The 17,849-nt window shown below is 42.1% G+C and overlaps 1 protein-coding gene and 1 pseudogene across 2 annotated transcripts in view; both read right to left on the bottom strand.

Moving 5' to 3' along the window:
* Positions 1-1,415: 1,415 nt before the first annotated feature.
* On the bottom strand, positions 1,416-2,351 carry LOC110199585 (olfactory receptor 5AK3-like; annotated as a pseudogene).
* Positions 2,352-7,833: 5,482 nt separating this feature from the next.
* The window catches only part of LOC110199647 (fatty acid desaturase 2-like protein FADS2B), a 49,830-nt gene continuing 39,814 nt past the window's right edge, over positions 7,834-17,849 (bottom strand). For both annotated transcript variants that reach the window (XR_002322012.2, XM_020974528.2), the window contains 3 exons: positions 16,919-16,998; positions 13,299-13,424; positions 7,834-9,854 (listed from right to left, as the gene is read on the bottom strand). Coding sequence is in view for 1 of the 2 variants with exons in the window: in XM_020974528.2 (XP_020830187.1) it covers positions 9,803-9,854; positions 13,299-13,424; positions 16,919-16,998 (258 nt within the window). In the remaining variant the exon portion in view is untranslated. The remainder of the gene's footprint in view (positions 9,855-13,298; positions 13,425-16,918; positions 16,999-17,849) is intronic.

Below are 17,849 nucleotides of genomic sequence, written 5' to 3'. Positions count from 1 at the left end.
GTTGGACAGAAGTGGTGTGGATGCTGTGTGCCCAGGACAAGCAGGCTTGTCTCTGCTCTAGTCTTTATCCTGATGGCTTCAGAAACTAGAGAGTTCTGCAACTTTTTCCTAAGGTCCTACTCCACCGTGGAATGGAGGTGACCCTGAGATTGGAAGGCTTTTTATTCCACTGGCACTCCAACCCTGGATGAGATTACCAAGATGGAGTGTTGGCCTGCTTATGGACTCTTCCTTGCTTGAGGATTATCTGGGCTAAGCCTGGAAAGAAGCAACCACAAGAATCTGGTCACAGCACCTTCCTTACGAAGGCCATTTCCTAAGGCATGCCTGGGTTGTCATCTTTAGGGTGGCAGGCAGTGCTCACAATGATACGAGTAGGCCTCTTCTGAAATACTAAAGCATCATTATTAGCAGGGGCTGCTCAAAGGTCCAGTAGCATCAATTTCATTCTCACTGTATTCAGACCATTCGTTTATTGACCATTGTACAGAATTACAAAGGACCCAATGAGCTCTGCTCCAGTTGTTTTTGCTCTCTGGGAAGCTGGCAGATCCAGAAACAAAAATATTAGGTCCAACCAGACATGACCATTCACCATCATGAAGTGGTGCTGAAATAACCAATGAGTGTGGGAGAAAATGATAGACCCCTGAGTGGGCAACACGAACTGTACGACAGATATGTTGAATGACGGTCTCTGCCCAAGCCATCATCTGATACCTCATATAGATGTGAAGGTGTTCTCTGTTTCATAAAAGCTCTGCTAGTGAGCACTGGCTTGGGTCACTTTTACCATGATAGAGAAAAGAACACTGGCATTGGAATCAGAGACTCCAGGTTCAAATCTTGACTTTGACACTTACCTGTGTGACCTTAGGCAAGTCACTTAACCTCTCTAGGTCTGTTTCCTTATTTTTGACAGGAAGAGGGGGGCAGAGCTAGGTAATTTCTCAGCTCTCTTTTAATTTTAAAATCACATGATTTTATTAGTTTTCTGAGTCATAATTTGCTTATGTACAAAATGAGGGTGATAATACCGATACTACATATTTTGTAGAGTTGTGAAGGCCTGAGATTACACATGTGAAAACGCCTCATTGCAAGATAAATGTAAGTTGTCATTACTGTCTTCATCATCATCTTTGTAACGATAATTATTGAACGCTGATCCTGAGCATTATCAATGATTAGTGATTGTTATTGTTTCAAGGACTTGGGCTGTTCTCCAATTTCTGTTAGAGACTTTTGGAAGGATTATTCAAGGCAGAAGGGTTATTCTAGTGTTTCTACACACCTTTCCAAACTTCACCATTCATCATTGTCATGCCCTCCTTAGCTGAGGTGCTGTCTGCTTGTGGAAAGAATGAGAGAGGAGGCTGTTTGTCAGGCTGGTCCTGTAAAGCAGTACTTTGACATTACCATGTGAAGCAAGTCTTGCCCATGACTTTCAGGGCCTCTTTGACATCCTTATTCCTCAGGCTATAGATCAGGGGATTCAGCATTGGGATGATGATGCCATAAAACACAGAGGCTATTTTATCATTCTCCTGGAACTCGCTAGAAGAAGGCTGTAAGTACATGTAAGAAAGAGTCCCATAGAAAATGGTGACAGCCATCAGGTGTGAAGCTCAAGTGGAGAAGGCCTTGTGTCGCCCTGCAGCAGAGCGCATCCTCAAGATGGCAGCCAGGATGTACACATAGGAGAAGAACACGACCATCACAGTGCTTATCAAGTTGAAGCCCACACAGACAATCAACAGCATGACCTTGGTATTAACTGTGGAACAGGAAATGGCCAGGAGTGGGGGCACATCACAGAAAAAGTGATTGATGGTGTTGGAATTACAAAAGAACAAAGAAAAGGTAAAACCTGTATGGATAGAGGCATTCAGGCATCCCATAATGTAAGACCCAGCAACAAGCTGGATGCAGGCCCTCTGAGATATGAGCACTGCATAGTGCAGGGGGTTACAAATGGCCACATAACGGTCTATGGCCATGGCTGCAAGAAGGTAACAATCAGCAGTAGCAAATGTAACATAAACCAACAATTGGATCAGACATCCCGAGAAGGAGATAGAATTGTGGGATACCAGGAAGTTTTGCAGCATCTTTGGAGTGATGGTGGAGGTGTAACAGAGGTCCACAAAAGCCAAGTGTTGGAGAAAAAAGTACATGGGAGTGTGAAGGTGGGGGTCGGTCTTGATGATCAGAATCATACCAACCTTGCCCACTACTGATGTGACATAGACAAACAGAAACACAAGGAACAGGACGTACTGCAGGTCTTGGCGGATAGTAAATCCCAGCAAAGTGAATTCCGTCACCAGGGTGCTATTTCCCTGGGTCATGGCTATAATAGATATGTCATCTATGGAAGAGAGGTTCAGAGAACAGTACCAAGAAGAGAGGTGAGTTCATCATGACCCAGGCTTAGGGATGAATGAGTATGGAGTTTGTATCCTGATTTTTTGGTGGTTCACATTCTAAAGTTTTGTTTTGAAAGGCTAGTATAGGTAATATGGTTTATTTTTCCCCAATTGTTATGTCTTTGATTTGGATAAACTACCATCTCATGGGCAAGGGTACTTGAGCCATACTCCTGAGATTTGAACTGATAGGATTTCATAAGTGGGATTAATTGATAAATATTGAACCACACTGATAATAATACAATAATAATAATAATAATAATAATAATAATAATAATGGTATTAAACTGACCTCCTTCCAACCCACTGGTAGAAAATAATGATCATATAGTGAAGTGAATGAGATTTTATTTACTTAGAGAATAATAATAATAACAATGACAATAGCTAGCATTTGTTCAGCATTTTAAGGTTTGCTAAGCACTTTACATATATCATCTCATTCAATTCTCACACACAAAAAAACAATCCAGGGTAGCAGATGCTATTGTTATTATCCCTATTTTACAGATGAGGAAAGTGAGACAAAGAGAAGTTAAACAATTTACTCAGGGTCACAGAGCTGGGACCTGAAGACAGATTTGTACTCGGGTCTTCCCAACTCCAAGTCTGGAGCCTTATCGACTGTACCTCGCTGAAAAATCAGACAATTGGACTAGGGGATCTCTAAGGCACTGTCCAGCTCTCTGTGGATGGGCCTTTCTGTGAGAACCTTGGAGGGTTGGGTGCACCCGAGCTTGGTCCTTAATGTGTGGTCGGACAGTCATGCTCAGGACTGTTTCTTTTCAGAAATAAACTCTCTGGAGTACACTGGCTAGGGGGGCTAAAGGGAAGTTTGTCAAAGGTACCAGGAGGGCACATGAATCACGTTCCATGACTGATCTCAGAGAGTGGAGCTTCACAGGAGTCCCCTGAAGTAAGGTGACAAAATTTTAAACCAATGCTGCCACACTTCCACATCCCAGTGAGGTCTGTACTTCTTCACAGTAGTTCCCTTTGAAATTTTTACTCTTATTTCAACTGTGGATCTCTTACTGCTCAGGCTGAGAGATCAGATTCTAAGCCAGGGCAGCCTAGAGACCCTCTGGCCTATTTGTGGGAGTATCTCCTCTCAATGGAGGGTACTCTTTTTCCTCAGCAGCTAGGTTACATTTTGGAACCAGGCAAAAATTGTTTGGAGCCATGTCTGGGCAATAACGTAGGGGAGGAGATCCCTCAGGGGTTATATACCTTTGTAGGTTAAAAACAAGATGAGATTGCAAAGCAAAACAATGAGGCATTTTGACTTGTGCTTGGACACTTGGCTCTGAAAACCACTCCAGAGAGTTCAGACATGACTGGTCAGCAACGGTGTCATGGGATGAGGTGTTAGGGGGTGAGTTCCACAGAACTGATGAGAAGCTGAGATCGATCCCTTATTCAATTTCATTGAATCTATTAATGCAGTGCCTGCTGCTACAAGGCAGAGATGAGGCAGTGATGGAGGACACAGGGAGCCCACTTCAGAGTCAAAAAAGACCTTGGGGGAAGCCTTACCTTTGATCCATACTGGCTTCTCAGGGCTAGAGGCGCTTCTCCACGACTACAAGCCGTAGAGGTGATGCTGCCTGCTCGATAGAGGGGTTTTCCTCACCATAACTTCCCTATATCAATGAAATCCTAGGTCTTCTCTTCCCTCCCTCAAATAAAGAAGCACAGGGCAGAGGCTGGGCAAAAAGACAAAAAAAAAGAAAAGAAACTCTTCCTGCCCTGGAGGAGGTTCCGTTCCACTGGTGACATGGAACATGACCACGTGATATAGAAGTGCATGCTGGGAGTAAAGGGAACAAAGCAGAGATCATAGACTCATCAACCTGGAGCTAGAAAAGGCTTCGGGGCCAACTCGTCCATCCCCATCACTACAGAGAAAGAAACTAAAGGCAGAGAAAAGAAGTGTCTGACCCAGAGTCACAAAGTAGCCAGCATCAGAGGAGGCAAAAGTTAGGGAAAGGTTATCTTTAAAAAATGTATGATATAACTTTGCTCAGCACACGGCATTTTTTTTTCTCTTTGGAAAGAGTCTAGACCTGTAACTTAATCTGTAAAGAGTAAAATTTACCTCCCTTCATGGAGATTGACAACTTTTCTATGATCAGTAGTCTTAAAGAGTGGTCTCAGGTCCTGAGAGGCAGCAGAGCATAGCGGGAAGAGAGCTATTCATTCCTAAGTTAGGAAGACTTGAATTCAGATCTTGCCTTTGAGATATACTGGGTGTGTCACCTTGGATCTTGTATACAATAGATGCCTAGTAAATGCCTATTGAATTGATTAGACCTACCTTATACACCAAAGCATTTGTAGAACTGTTAAACAGCACCTTTGACGGCTGGGGAATGTTTAGCGTAAAAGTGGGCCAACCAAAGAAGTAGCTGGAGTCAGAAAACCACAGGATGTTGGTGCTAGAGGAAAACTAGGAAAAGAGAATAGGGAGTGTCCAAAATAGATGGCAATGTAGACAGCATCTTGTCCAAACGTCTCATCTTACCAGAGCAGAAATCAAAGGCCCTCAGGCAGGCAGAGGCACCTTGCCCCAAGTTGTCCGATGAGTTAGATGTAGAGGTGATGGTGGAAGCCAGATACTGTGGTCTTCTATGCACCTTTCTATCCACTTTCCTAGACCCTAATGCCTGCCTCCATGCACAGATGTGAAAAGAGGAAGGCATTTTTGCATTTAGCAGAAGCTTCTAGGAGCAGTGATTTGTTAGCACCCTTTTCAAGATGCCTCTGTCTCAAACAAATGCTTTACCTCTTTCCTTTTAGAATTGATCTGGTACTTCCTCTGAAGGCCAAGAAAATTGCTCGACAATAGCAGAAAGGTTAATGGCTCACCCCACCATCAGGGCCTTCTACTCTCTTTTCATCTTGGCTTTGATGAGATAAGAGCCTGGGTAGCCTCAGAACCAGCCCCTTAGCTCCTGGAATACACCTTCCTAGGGACAGCAGAGTTGAATACTTCCTTGGTGATCCGCGGCTCTCACTTGGGCTTCTCCTGCTTCCACCAAGTCCAGGCTGACAGGAATGCTAAGACAGCATCCTTGCAGGTGCACTGAATGGAGCTATACATAAGCGAGGCCTATGGAATTGGACCCATTCTCCTGGGCCTCTTTAGCCCCAGGGACTGTACAGAGCTCAGGAGAAAAATCCCCACTGGCTGCTCTTAGGCTGCTCAGAGCTGGGCTTCCCAGAGGAGTTTCTATTGCTTTTCAAAGTTCTTCTCAGGGATTTGGTTTGAATAATAATTATAATGAGAGGCAGTGGTATCATGGAGAAAGAGCCAGCCAGTGAACCAGGAAACTTGGGTTCCAGACACACCACTGACATATTTTCTGTATGATTCTGTGAGAGTCCCTTGGCCTCTCAGTGACTCTAAGTTGAAGAAAAGGTTGTGAGTTACATTGAGAAAGGGGACATCCTTACCTGGGAGTCTGCTATACCATGAAATTACCAGCCCAGGACTTGTTGCAATAATTATAATGTTGTTATTCAGTCATGTCTGACTCTTGGTGACCCCTTTTTCTTGGTAATGATACTAGAGTTGTTTACCACTTCCTTCTCCAGCTCATTTTGCAGATGAGGAACTGAGGCAAATGAGGTGAAGTGACTTTCCCAGGGTGACACAGTTGTTAAGTGTCTGAGGCTGGATTTGAACTCAGGATAATGGGTCTTCCTGACTTCAGGTCCAGCGCTCTATCCACTGTACCACCTAGTGGCCCCAGTAATTATAATAACAAATAGCAATTCCATGATGCTTTGAGGATAATTGTTGCTCCTCAGTATAAGATTGTGAAGGAGGTGGCATAACTATTGCCTCAATTTTACAGAAGGGGAAACTGAGGCACAGAAAGTTTGTGATTTACCCTTGATCCCACAGCTAGAAACCATCAGAAGTGTGAGTTGAGCTCTGGGTTCCTGGCTCTAAGACCATCCTTCTTTGCATGGCACCACACTGCCTGTCATTGAACCATACAGCTTTGACATCAAAAAGGCTCTAACGGAAATATCTATCAATGCCCCCAAGAGAATATCATTTAGTGAAAAGACCACTAGGTTTCAAGGAAGAAGGACTGAGTTGAAAGCCTATCTCTGCTACTTATTACTTGTGTGATCTTGGGCAAGTCAATTCCTCTCTGAACCTCAGTTTCTCATTAGTGAGATGAAAGGGCTATTATGACATTAAGGTCCAGGATGTCAAGGAACAGAAAAAAAAATGTTATGTATCAACTGATTTAACTGTGAGGTGTAGTTAGAACATATCTGCCTAATTAGTGGACATACACCAGAAGGGAGCAAAACCCAAGTGACAGAGCTCTGCCATCTTGAGCCCTCAGTTTGGCTTAGTTTTTGGAAATAGATCTATGTATATGACTACCACCTAGGCTACTGGCTCCATCCCAGCGTGGGGAACAGCCTTTGCAAAGGTTTGGAGAAAAGAAATGGAATGCTGAATTCAGGGTATAGCAAGTAGCTAATTCAGAGGGATTCCAAAGGAGAGCCCAAAGTGAAGATATTAGGGAATCCAAAGAAAGCAAGAATTGTTTTATTTTTCCTTTCCTTTTTTCCTTTATCCCACAGCAAAACAGTAAGGCCTCTTGGCATCCACGCCAGATGCTGGTGATATGGGAAAAGAGACTGCCCTCCATGAGCTAATAACAGTCTAATAACAGAGTTACACCAGGTGGGTGAATAAGCAGGCTCCAAGGAATGATAGGCCAGGGGCAAAGATAAGCTACATAATCCTCTAGGAAAATTAGAGGGCAGAGTAATGAGGGAGGGGCTGTGTGGAGGTGGATTCCTATGCTCTGCAATGCTTTAATTCTGCCCTCTGGAAGTTTGTTTTATTCATTTCCTCATATATGCTGGCTCTGGTTCTTAGCTGTTTGACCTTGGGTAAGTCACATTACTCAGCCTCCTCCCTTGCAAAATGGGCACAATAATACTTGTGCTATCTACTTCATAGGTTGGCATGAGAAAAATGTTTTGCATGCTATGGACAAGTGTAAATTTCTTTTGTTCCTACGTGTTTAACAAAACCCTCTTGAGAAAAGTCTCACCTTAGTTGGACTGAGGTCAAGTGGAAAATAGGGGGTACTAGGGTGGGACTGTTAATAGTTGGTGGCAGCAATAGTGACTTGCAGTGGGGGGTTCAAGATCAAACATAGTAGAATTTTTTTTTTTGTCTGGACCTGTGATTTTATTAGCAGAGGAAATTCCTTAGTGTAGAAACTCCCTCTAGTGACTCATATGGATAATTCATTTATAAGTTACTCAATTCAGTTGAATTCAACAGATATTTTTAAAGATCCTGCAATATGCCAAGCACTGTTGGTGGCCCTATATAAATAAAAACAATAACAAAATAGTCTCCAGTCTTAAGTAGCTTAAATTTTATTAGAAAGAGTGTCTGTATGCAAATGTGTAACTGTTACCTGTATGATTAGCAAAATTGATATAATTTCATACATTGGGATTAGTCACTGGAGAAGTTATTTTTAGGAGTGTGGGTTCTGGAGTTGAAGGTAGGTGGAGAGATCTTCCATTCTGGTCTCAGATCACATTAATAGACTAATCCTAGTTATATCCCACATTGACTAACACCGCTTAAATAGGCAGAGAAAAATGCACTTTTGAGATCACAGTGGTGCTGAGAATGTCCTTCAATTTTGTCTTCAAGTAGTTGGCAAGAACTTAATAAACTTTTAATAACCTTCTCCTATAGGCCAAAGCACAGTGCTAGGGGCTGGGGATGTAGAAATGAAATGATTCCTGCCCTCAGGGAGCTTACATTCTAGTAAAGGACATAGAATATAAATAGAGACATAAATATAAGATAATTTGAGGAAAGATAGTACTGATAACGGAAAGAGTCAAGAAAGTGTTCTTAAGGGAGGTGAGACCTGAGTTGAGCCTTGAAGGATAAAATTATATGACATATACATTTTCAACAATCAGAATCATCAAAATATTTATTAGGAACTTAACAGTAAAAGGCACTGTGCTAGGCACTGGGGATGCAAAGACAAAAATGAAAAAATTATTCTTACCCTCAAGGAGCTTTTATTCTCCTGGGAGGATATAGCCTATGAACAGACTAGTAAATACAAGTCAATCTGAGCACAGAAAGAAAACTAAACATTAGGAAGAATTAGAAGAGGACTACCACAGAAGGACTTTAAGAGGCTGGGGTGACGAGGCCACATGGATCCTTTTTTCATGTGACCTTGCATCTGAGCTATGCCTCCACTGGGTCAGGTTGCTCCATTGATTCCATTCCCCTCCAATTGTATGGGCTATTTGACAGAAGCACAGACACTGGCATTGTAGCCCAGGGAACTCAAGACAGAACTGCATGCCTTAGGGATGATGAACAAAGGAATTTTGTAAGGAGGAGAGAGGGAACCATGCTGGTCTCCAATTATCATTTAAAAATCTTGCTGAAGCTGTCAGTCCAGTTGGCCTCTGGGGCTTGTGGGCCCTAGAGGCTGTGTGTCCTAATGGAGAGAGCTCTGGACAGACATGGAATCAAAAGAGGCCTGGATTTGCATCTTGCTTCTTAGGTTTATGTAAGTATGATCAACTTACTGCTTTTCTCTGGGCCTCAGGTTGCCCAACTGCGAAATGCAGCTCGTGACAGACAAGGTGCCCGAGCGCTTTGCCAACTGTATGGAAACATCAGCTCTTTTTTGCTAAAGAATGAAAAGAAATGATTTTTCATTCCAAACAGACATGCCATAAGTAGTTAGTTCCTCTCTCCTCCAAGCAACAATTCTCCCTGTTTTCCTGTCTACTCACAGGGCAGTGTATCAAGTGTTGCTACCTACGTGATTAATGTTTTTTGGCCTCAGTTTCTTCATTTGTAAAATGTATATGATGATACTTGCACAAATTTATTCATAAGGTTGTTTTGGGGGAAAGGAAGGCCCTCTGCAAACCTGCAAGCTCTAGAGAAATGTGAATTTCCGTTAACTGACCTAAGTGACTCTCCTTTGTCAATTCTTTCTCAATGAATCACTTTTATGAAATGCTTTACTGTGCAATGCACTCTCTTTCAAAGGAGATGGCCCAGACTGGGCTCTTTGAGAAGACTAAATTTGGCTGTGCAGAAAACAAAATCCCATTTCCTCTTCTCCCCTCACACAAACCAGTCTTTTCTTTCTTCTGTGTCTTATTTTGAATGATAGCCCTGCAAGGCAAGATCTGGTGTTTCTGTGTCTGTGGTCCGGATGGCAAGTTGGCATGCTTAAAGTGCTCCAAAATTCAAGGACAATAAAGCAACAAAAATACCTTCCCTATCCCCCAACCCGTGCTCAAGATCCAACTGCGTGTGTTCTATCTCAGGTATAGTAGTAAGCATTCACCCAGAGATCACCAGACTTCTTCAGTGACCTGGAAGAAGTCAAAACAAAGACGAGATGGTAGGTCAGCCCGAGCAGTCAAATTGGGTAACTGTTTCACATTGGTTCAGACAATGGATTTCATTATTGAGCGCTCTCTCTCTCTCTCTCTCTCCTCTCTCTCTCTCTCTCTCTCTCCCGCTCTCTCTCTCTCCCTCTTCCTCCTTCTTCTCCTCTCTCCTCTCTCTCTCTCTCTCTCTCTCTCTCTCTCTCTCTCTCTCTCTCTCTCTCTCTCTCTCTCTCTCTCCCTGTCTCTCTCCCTCCCTCCCCCCACCTCTCTTCCTCTCTCTCTCTCTCCCTCTTCCTCTATAGGCTAGAATGATTAATTATGTATCAGCCCTGTTCCTAGTGTCTGGCTCTCCCGTATCCCCTAGAAATTGCAGCCATTGGTGGAAATCCAAGTTTAGGCAGCTGGCTCTCCTCTCCTGCCCTTGTATGACAAGAGCGCCTCCAGGGAATCCCCTGTACCTTCTTTCATGTCTACATCACACAGAGCCCTGTTCTCCCCACTATACTGAAATTACCCAACCTTCACGTCTCAGCCTGAGGTCTGACATCCTGAGATGATAATTCCAGTGCCTTCCCTCTGTTGAGTTCTCTTTGTCCTGTATGTAGCTTGTTTGTATATGTTGTGTGCATGTTGTTGTCCCCATTGGGCTGTGAGCTCCTTAAAAATGTCGACTTTCTTGGTGCTTCCAGTGCTTAGCACAGTGCCTGGCACCTAGTCAGTCCTTTATAAATATTTGATTGCCTGCAGTGAGTTCACGGAATAACAGAATAGGGAGGGACCTCCGAGGCCATCTAGTCTAGACCATACCTGAAAAGCAATTTCTTTCACAAAATGGTCCCCTGGGCATCATTCTTTAAAAGACTCCAATAAGGGAGTCTTATACATATATATATATTATATATATATATATATATATATATATATATATTATAATATATATATATATATATATATATATATAGCCTCTTCTACTTCTGGATGAGCCTAATTATTAATATATTTTTTCATATATAAAACCCGTTTTGTCTCTCTGCCAATTCAACTCATGGCTCCCAATTCTTCCGTCTGGGGCCAAAAAGATCAAGTTTAAACCCTCTTCTTTCATATATTTTTCAAATGCTTGATGTAACCTGGAGTTCAAGACTACCATTAGGAGGAGAAACGATAGGGTTTGGTAACTGGCTGGATATGCTGAATGCGTGAGAATCAGGAGCTGAGGATGACATCAACGTGAAAAACTTTGAAGATGATGCCCTTAACAAAAGTTGGGGATTTCAAAATAGGCACTGATTTGTTTGTTTGTTTGTTTGTTTGTTTGTTTGTTTTTTGCTGGGGGGGATGGGGTTATTGTTGAGTCTCTGTTTTGGACAAGTAGAGTTTGAGATCTCCATAGAACATCCAATTCAAACATCTACTAGGCAGTTGGTAAGGTAGTGGGCTAGTGCCCAGAAGAAACACTCGGCTAGATCTAGATATCATAGAGTCATTTATGTAGAGATGATCATTGAACCTAATGGCAACTGATGAGGTTGTCAAGTGAAACAGTGTGGAGAGGGAAGAGGGCCCAGAGCAAAGCTACAGGTACAGGGCAGGGTACCAATGATGATACATCAAGTGAGACTGAGAAGGAACAAGCAGAGAGAATCAGACCCAATATACCAGATTTCCCTGACGAGTGTATAGTACCACAAGATGGCAATTGTCTCGTTCCTGGATGCTCTTCCTCAACAAAGACAAGGTTCTATTAGCTGTCTGGTTGCCGCATCCCACTGCCTATCCCTATTCTGACCTCCTACTTTATTTCCACATTATTAGGATTAATTATATTCTGTGTCCTGGTCCTCTTCTCTTCTCCCTCTATGCTATTTCTCTTGGTGATCTCAGCAGCTCCAATGGATTCAATCATCATCTCTGTGTCTGAGTCTCAGATCTATTTACCTGGTTCTAACCTCTCACCTGACCTTCAGTCTTGCATTTCCAATTGCATATCAGACATCTCAAAATTGATGTCACATAGACATTTTAAATTCAGCATGTCCTAAACTGAACATTATCGTTTACTCCAAGCCTTTCTCACTTCCCAATTTTCCTGGTACTATGGAGGGCACCACCATGCTCCAAATTACCTAGGTTCTCAATCTAGTTGTCACCCTCTATGCCTCACTGTGAGTCACTTTCCACATAGAATCAGTTGTCATATCCTGTTGTTGTTGTTGTTGTTGTTTTGTGAGGCAATTGGCATTAAGTGACTTGCCCAGGGTCACAACAGCTAGTAAGTATCATGTGTCTGAGGCTGGATTTGAACATATCCTGTATCTTTTAACCTTTGTAGCATCACTCATATATGCTCCCTGGCATTGCCCAATACCATGGGGCAGACCTTCCTCCTGTATTGCAATGACCCGTTGGTTAACCTTCTTGCCTAAAATCTCTCCCCACTCTAGTATGTCCTAGTACGTCATGTCGTGTCTAGTCATGTCTAATACATCAGCTGTCAAGCTGCTCTTCCTAAAGTGAAGGTCAGGCCATGTTACCCGTCCCTGGCCTGATAAGCTCCCCTTGTTCCCTATTGCCTCTAGAATCAAATAGGAAGTGTCTTTGGCTTTTAAAGCCCTTTATAACCTGGCCCCTTTCTAACTTTACAGTCTTCTTATACTTTATTCCCTTCTTCACACTGTGAGACCCAGTGACATCAGTCTTCTTGCTGCTCCTGGAACTAGATGCTTCGTTTCCTGACTCCATGCATTTTTACTGGCTGTGCCTCACACCTGGAATTTTCTCTCTCTTCAGCACTCCCCCCTGGCTTCCTCCAAGTCCCAGCTAAAATCTCACCTTTTACAAGAAGCCTTTTGTAATTCCCCTTAACACTATTGCTCTTCCTCTGAGATGACTTCATGTTATCCCATAACAGCTATCTGTATGATGTCCACCCTGCCCTTCCCATTAGAAGTGAGCTTCTTGAAAACAGACTTTTTTTTTTGCCTTTATTTTTTTTTCTTTTTAGGCAATTGGGGTTAAGTGACTTGCCCAGGGTCACACAGCTAGTAAGTGTCAAGTGTTTGGTCTGAAGCCAGATTTGAACTCAGGTTCTCCTGACTTCAGGGCCGGTGTTTTATCCACTATGTCACCTAGCTGCCCCTTGCCTTTCTTTATATCCCCAGCACTTTACAACTGTGTAAAGTGGTAATTGACAATTGATACATGCCCTGTTTGCTTGATTTTATTTGACTTTTTAATTATTCCCTGATATATTCAAATGCCTTACTGTGGTCTCCACTGTTTGATTGTGAGCTCCTCAGAGTCTGCAATGTTTAATTTTTCATGTATAACTCCCATAGCTAACCCTGTGCTGGGCCCTCTGTGGGTCTCAAATACTAAGGAGCCCCTGGGAGAAGGGAACCTGTGAACTGTGACATAATCTCTTACCTGACAATGTCCCCAAATGCCTTCAACATTGGCTTATTCACGTAGTCAATTCCGTGCTTGGCACATAATGACCTCACCAATGGTGCGACTTTATAGTAATTATGGCGAGGCATGGTGGGAAATAGGCTGGAGGAACAAAGAGAAGGACAAGAATATTAAACCTAGACATCAGAAGAAACATATCACATTTTTGCTGCTTCTTATAGGTCTGCTATGAAGATATGGATATGGAACACACAATTGAGATGGTGTGGAGGAAAAACTCTCATCAGAAAAGTCTTAGATCCATCATAGCATCAATGAGAACACACGCATAAGTATGCACCCATCTCTGTTCAGGGAAGTTCTAAGAGCCTGTACCACTCTTACATTCGTTCTCTGAATATGTCTGTGAGACAGGAAGTGGTTAGACTTTGGGGCCTCTTGGGATCACGCCAATGAATGTGAATATTAATCCAAACCAAATATAATTATGAAAGCAATGATCTCGAGGAGAAAATTACATTGTATTTTATATCAAATATAAGGGACTGTTTGATTTTTCTGTTCTTTTGTATTGTCTGTTAGAATGAATGTCACTGTCCTCTGGGTAGATGGACATAGTAAATATTAGTTAAAGAGACCTGCATTCTAATTCTGGCTCTTTCAATGACTGTCTGTATGACCCTGAGCAAGTTATTCAGTCATTCTGTGCTTTACTTCCTTCGTCTATAAATCACAGCCAGTATTGGCTGACCTCCAAGGGTGTTGTGAGCATCACAAGACATAACGGTAGCTGCTGTTTATGTAGCCCTTTTCATTGTATAAAACACTTTACATGTATAAGCACTTATTGACAAGGGGGCTGATGGGAAGTGTAGTTTTGTACCAGTGGGAAGGAGGGGCTAAAGCATATGGAAGGAAGAAGCATTGGATGCAGAAGTGAGAGAAATTTTGAGCCCCATGGAAAGGAGAGGGTTATAGGCATACGGACAGACCCCAGTGGTAGTAGCTGGTCAGCTGTAACCAAAGGGGTCTGCTGTTCCAAGCAAGTACAATCACAAGCAGGTGGAGCCTTGTTTAGCTTCCTGAACTGATTAAGGAGTGATCAGCCTGGAGGGGATTTGGTGATGTCTTTAACTTCCCTAACACTGGGAGCAGGTGAATTCATTCCTTCTCTGTTTCTCTCCCCATCCCCACCCTCCAGCGTAATTGCTGCTCTCTTTAAACTTTATTTGCTGTCTGTATTTTCATGATACATTTTATCTTCAGGTAAAAGTAAGTTGATTTTTAAAAATGTATCCTGAATCCATGTTTGTTATAAACAGTGGCTCACACAATGGTGAAGAGACAAAAGAAACACATGTGCCTGCAGAAAATTCTCTCTCTTTGTCTCTCTCTGTCTCTGTCTATCTTCCTCCCTCCCTCTCTCTGTCTTTCACCTTCTTCTTTCTCTGTCTCTTGTTCTCTCTCCCTCCAAAGAAGACCTTCATGTTTATTACCTCATTATCTGACCCTCAGCACAACCACGTAAAGTAGGTTGTGGGTTTAATCCCCACTTTACAAATAAGGGCCTCGAGGTTCATAGGCTTGCCCAAGGTCAGGTACATTGAAGAGCTAGGTTTTGAACTCAGGTCTTCTGAATAAATTTTCTGCACTTACCATTGAACTCTAGCTGCACCTCTACTGTGAAAATACTACTAATGGGAAGGATATTCCATCCCCTATCCACCCACTGTGGCTGACACAAAGAAATAGAGCAAAGGAAACAGCAGTCAGAGAGATTGACTCTCTTAATATGGTACTATTTCTTTCAATTTCTTTTAGAACTTCATCTAGAAATCTAGTGAATGTCTGGAATATGTAGCTGGGCCTGGGCATGGGAAATTGTTTCTCAATCTTAATGATAAAGAAGCAAATATATAAATTCTAAAGATCCTCCAAAGTAAGATTTAGACTATCTAAAATGAGCATCAAAGTATCAGGGAAGAACGCGTTATTCAAGACATCAGCTTTCCCTGGAGTTCAGCCAACAAGTCAATCTTATGTCTTACCAGTTAATGTTAACACCATTTTCTAAGATTTGAGGAATCTAGATCTATCCACTATGGTACCTTTCTCAAGATAAGACCTCCTTCCCTATACCTTTTCTGATCATCCTTGTCCATAATGACCCTTGTCATTGACCCTTGAAGAGAACTTTGTTTTAGAACACTCCAATGGTTTCTTCCTTCAATATAATGTATTAGAGCTATTTAAGTTTGATGTCTTATCCCTTAACTAGACTGCAAGCTCCATTAAGGGGAAGTAGTTGTGTAAATTATTTATTTTGCTCAGTTGGTAGGCAGTGGTGTGGTACAAAGGATGTTGGAGTTAGAGTCAAGGAAGGTAATGGTTCAAATCCTACCCCAGGCACTTATTAGCTGTGTGATCTTAGACAATTAATTCACTTAATCTATCAAGGTTTCAGTTTCCTCATCTGTAAAATGGGAGTGTTGGACTTGATATTTTTTTCTGATCTCTTCTAGTCTAAATTTATGATCCCAGGACTGGTTTAGGGCCCCATATACAGTAGATGCTTAAAGAATGTTTGTTCTTGCCAAAATTTCTCTTCTCTTCTTCTCCTCTCTCTCTTGTACAATGTGTCATACTCCATAGACCGTGGACTACACCACTGTGGGGAATACCGCCATGACTTTTTCTTTCTACCTCCTGTTGAACAAAGTTGGGCTTCCCCTAGTGGTGTTACGTCAAAGATGTTTACTCCGCTTCATAACGATGAGAGGCCACACGTTGTATTAAATGCAAGATGGGTCTAGGAGTCAGAAAGACTTGGGTTCAAGTCCCCTCACCTCCCTATGCCCCAGGCAACTCTGTAAGATTCTCAGTTGCAGAGCAGCTACTAATATGTATTAGTAGAGGAAATTGCCTAATTGAAAGGGAGTTCCCATCACTGGTGAAATCACTGTATGGATGCTGATGTCAGTCACGTAGTAGACATAATATACACTTGCTGATTGATGGTTAATAATAATTCATATTGATGTAACATCTTAAGTTTCTTCCTCTGCACACATCTCATTAGAGAGGCTCACAATAACCATGTGAGGTAGATACTACAAATACTATTGTCTCCATTTTGCAGATGAAAAAACAGTACAGAGTTAAGGTACAGAATTAAATGACCATGTTCACACAAAGTGTCTCAGGTGGGATTTGGTTCTGGGTCTCATTGTAAGTGTGGATGATTTCATTCTTTGTACTAGAGCCTAACCTAGCACAAATTAGGTGAAGGAACTGGGAGTGTTTAGCCCAGAGGAGAGAAGAATTAGGAGAATGATAGCTTTCTTAAAGTGCTTATTTGAAAGGCTATCACTTGGAAGAGAGGTTAGACCTGGCTTACTTAGCTTTAGAGGACAAAACTAAGAACAGTGAGTGGATGTGGCACCCACTTTGTGCAGAGTCTAACGCCATGCCTGACACATAGTAGGTGATTAATAAATACTTGTTGATGGGTTAATTCCTGTCTCTTAAATTCAGTGCTCCATCTTCTTGCCCAGATATGTTAGGACACCACTCAGATGAGGTACTAGAAAGATGAGTTAAATGAACTTTTCATCAAAAATTTCTTTCTTACTCACTGGTGTTCAATTTGGAAGTTGAGATGTCCAGAGAACCAGTCGTTGAAGAAGGATTGCTTAACATTACAGGTGGCCAAAACCTGCCAAAAAAAAAAACAACAAATCACGATATTTGACTTCAGTGAGTGTGAGTCTTGCTTCTTCCACATCTCAATGTGTCTCATGTAGAGCTCCTTATATCACAGAATTAATCAATGTCAGGTGTAAAAGAATAGTAAGGGGACATTGATTTCATTGACATGAGCCAGGAGTGACTTCTACAAAATAGTTGACAAATATCCACCTACCTTTTGCTTAAAGAAATCCAATGATGGGGAATCCATTGGTTTCTTAAGAACCCAGTCTACTTTTGGAGAACCCTAATTGTTAAGAGATTTCCCCTCCCCCTTATTTTGAGCCCTATCTTCTCCTTTTGCCACTTTTACCAAATACTACTAGCTTGGTCCCTTTAAGGCTAAGAAGAAAGTTATAACTCATCTTCCAAGTGACAGCCTTTCAAATGAGCACTTGTAGATAGCTCTCAGGCTCCTAATTCTTTTTTCTCTTCCAGGCTTGAACATCTCTAGTTCTTTCATTTAATCTTTATATAGCAAGACCTTGTTATCATTCACTACCTAGTCATCTTTGTGCTTTCAGTTAATACACATTTCTTGAAATTGAATATCCAGAACCGATCCCAATACTGCCAAGGTGGTTAGATGAAGGCAGAGCACAACTGAATCCCCTCTCTAGTCCTGAACCCCATGCTTCTCAAGGTAGCCTATAGCTTTTGGGAATTGTTGTAATATACTGTTCATCTGGTAGTCCACTGACTCACAGATGAATCATGGTGTATCATGCTTCCCCATCTTTTTGTGAAGCTGATTTTTTGAACTCAAGTGTAAAACTTTACATTTCTCTTCATTCCAATTTTCATTCACGCAGCAGGGAC

Source organism: Phascolarctos cinereus, unplaced genomic scaffold, assembly GCF_003287225.1.
Source record: "Phascolarctos cinereus isolate Bilbo 61053 unplaced genomic scaffold, phaCin_HiC Scaffold_9;HRSCAF=440, whole genome shotgun sequence".
Taxonomy (NCBI): Eukaryota; Metazoa; Chordata; class Mammalia; order Diprotodontia; family Phascolarctidae; genus Phascolarctos; species Phascolarctos cinereus.
The sequence above is the reverse complement of the archived record's forward strand: the minus strand, read 5'-3'. Positions and strand labels throughout refer to the sequence as shown.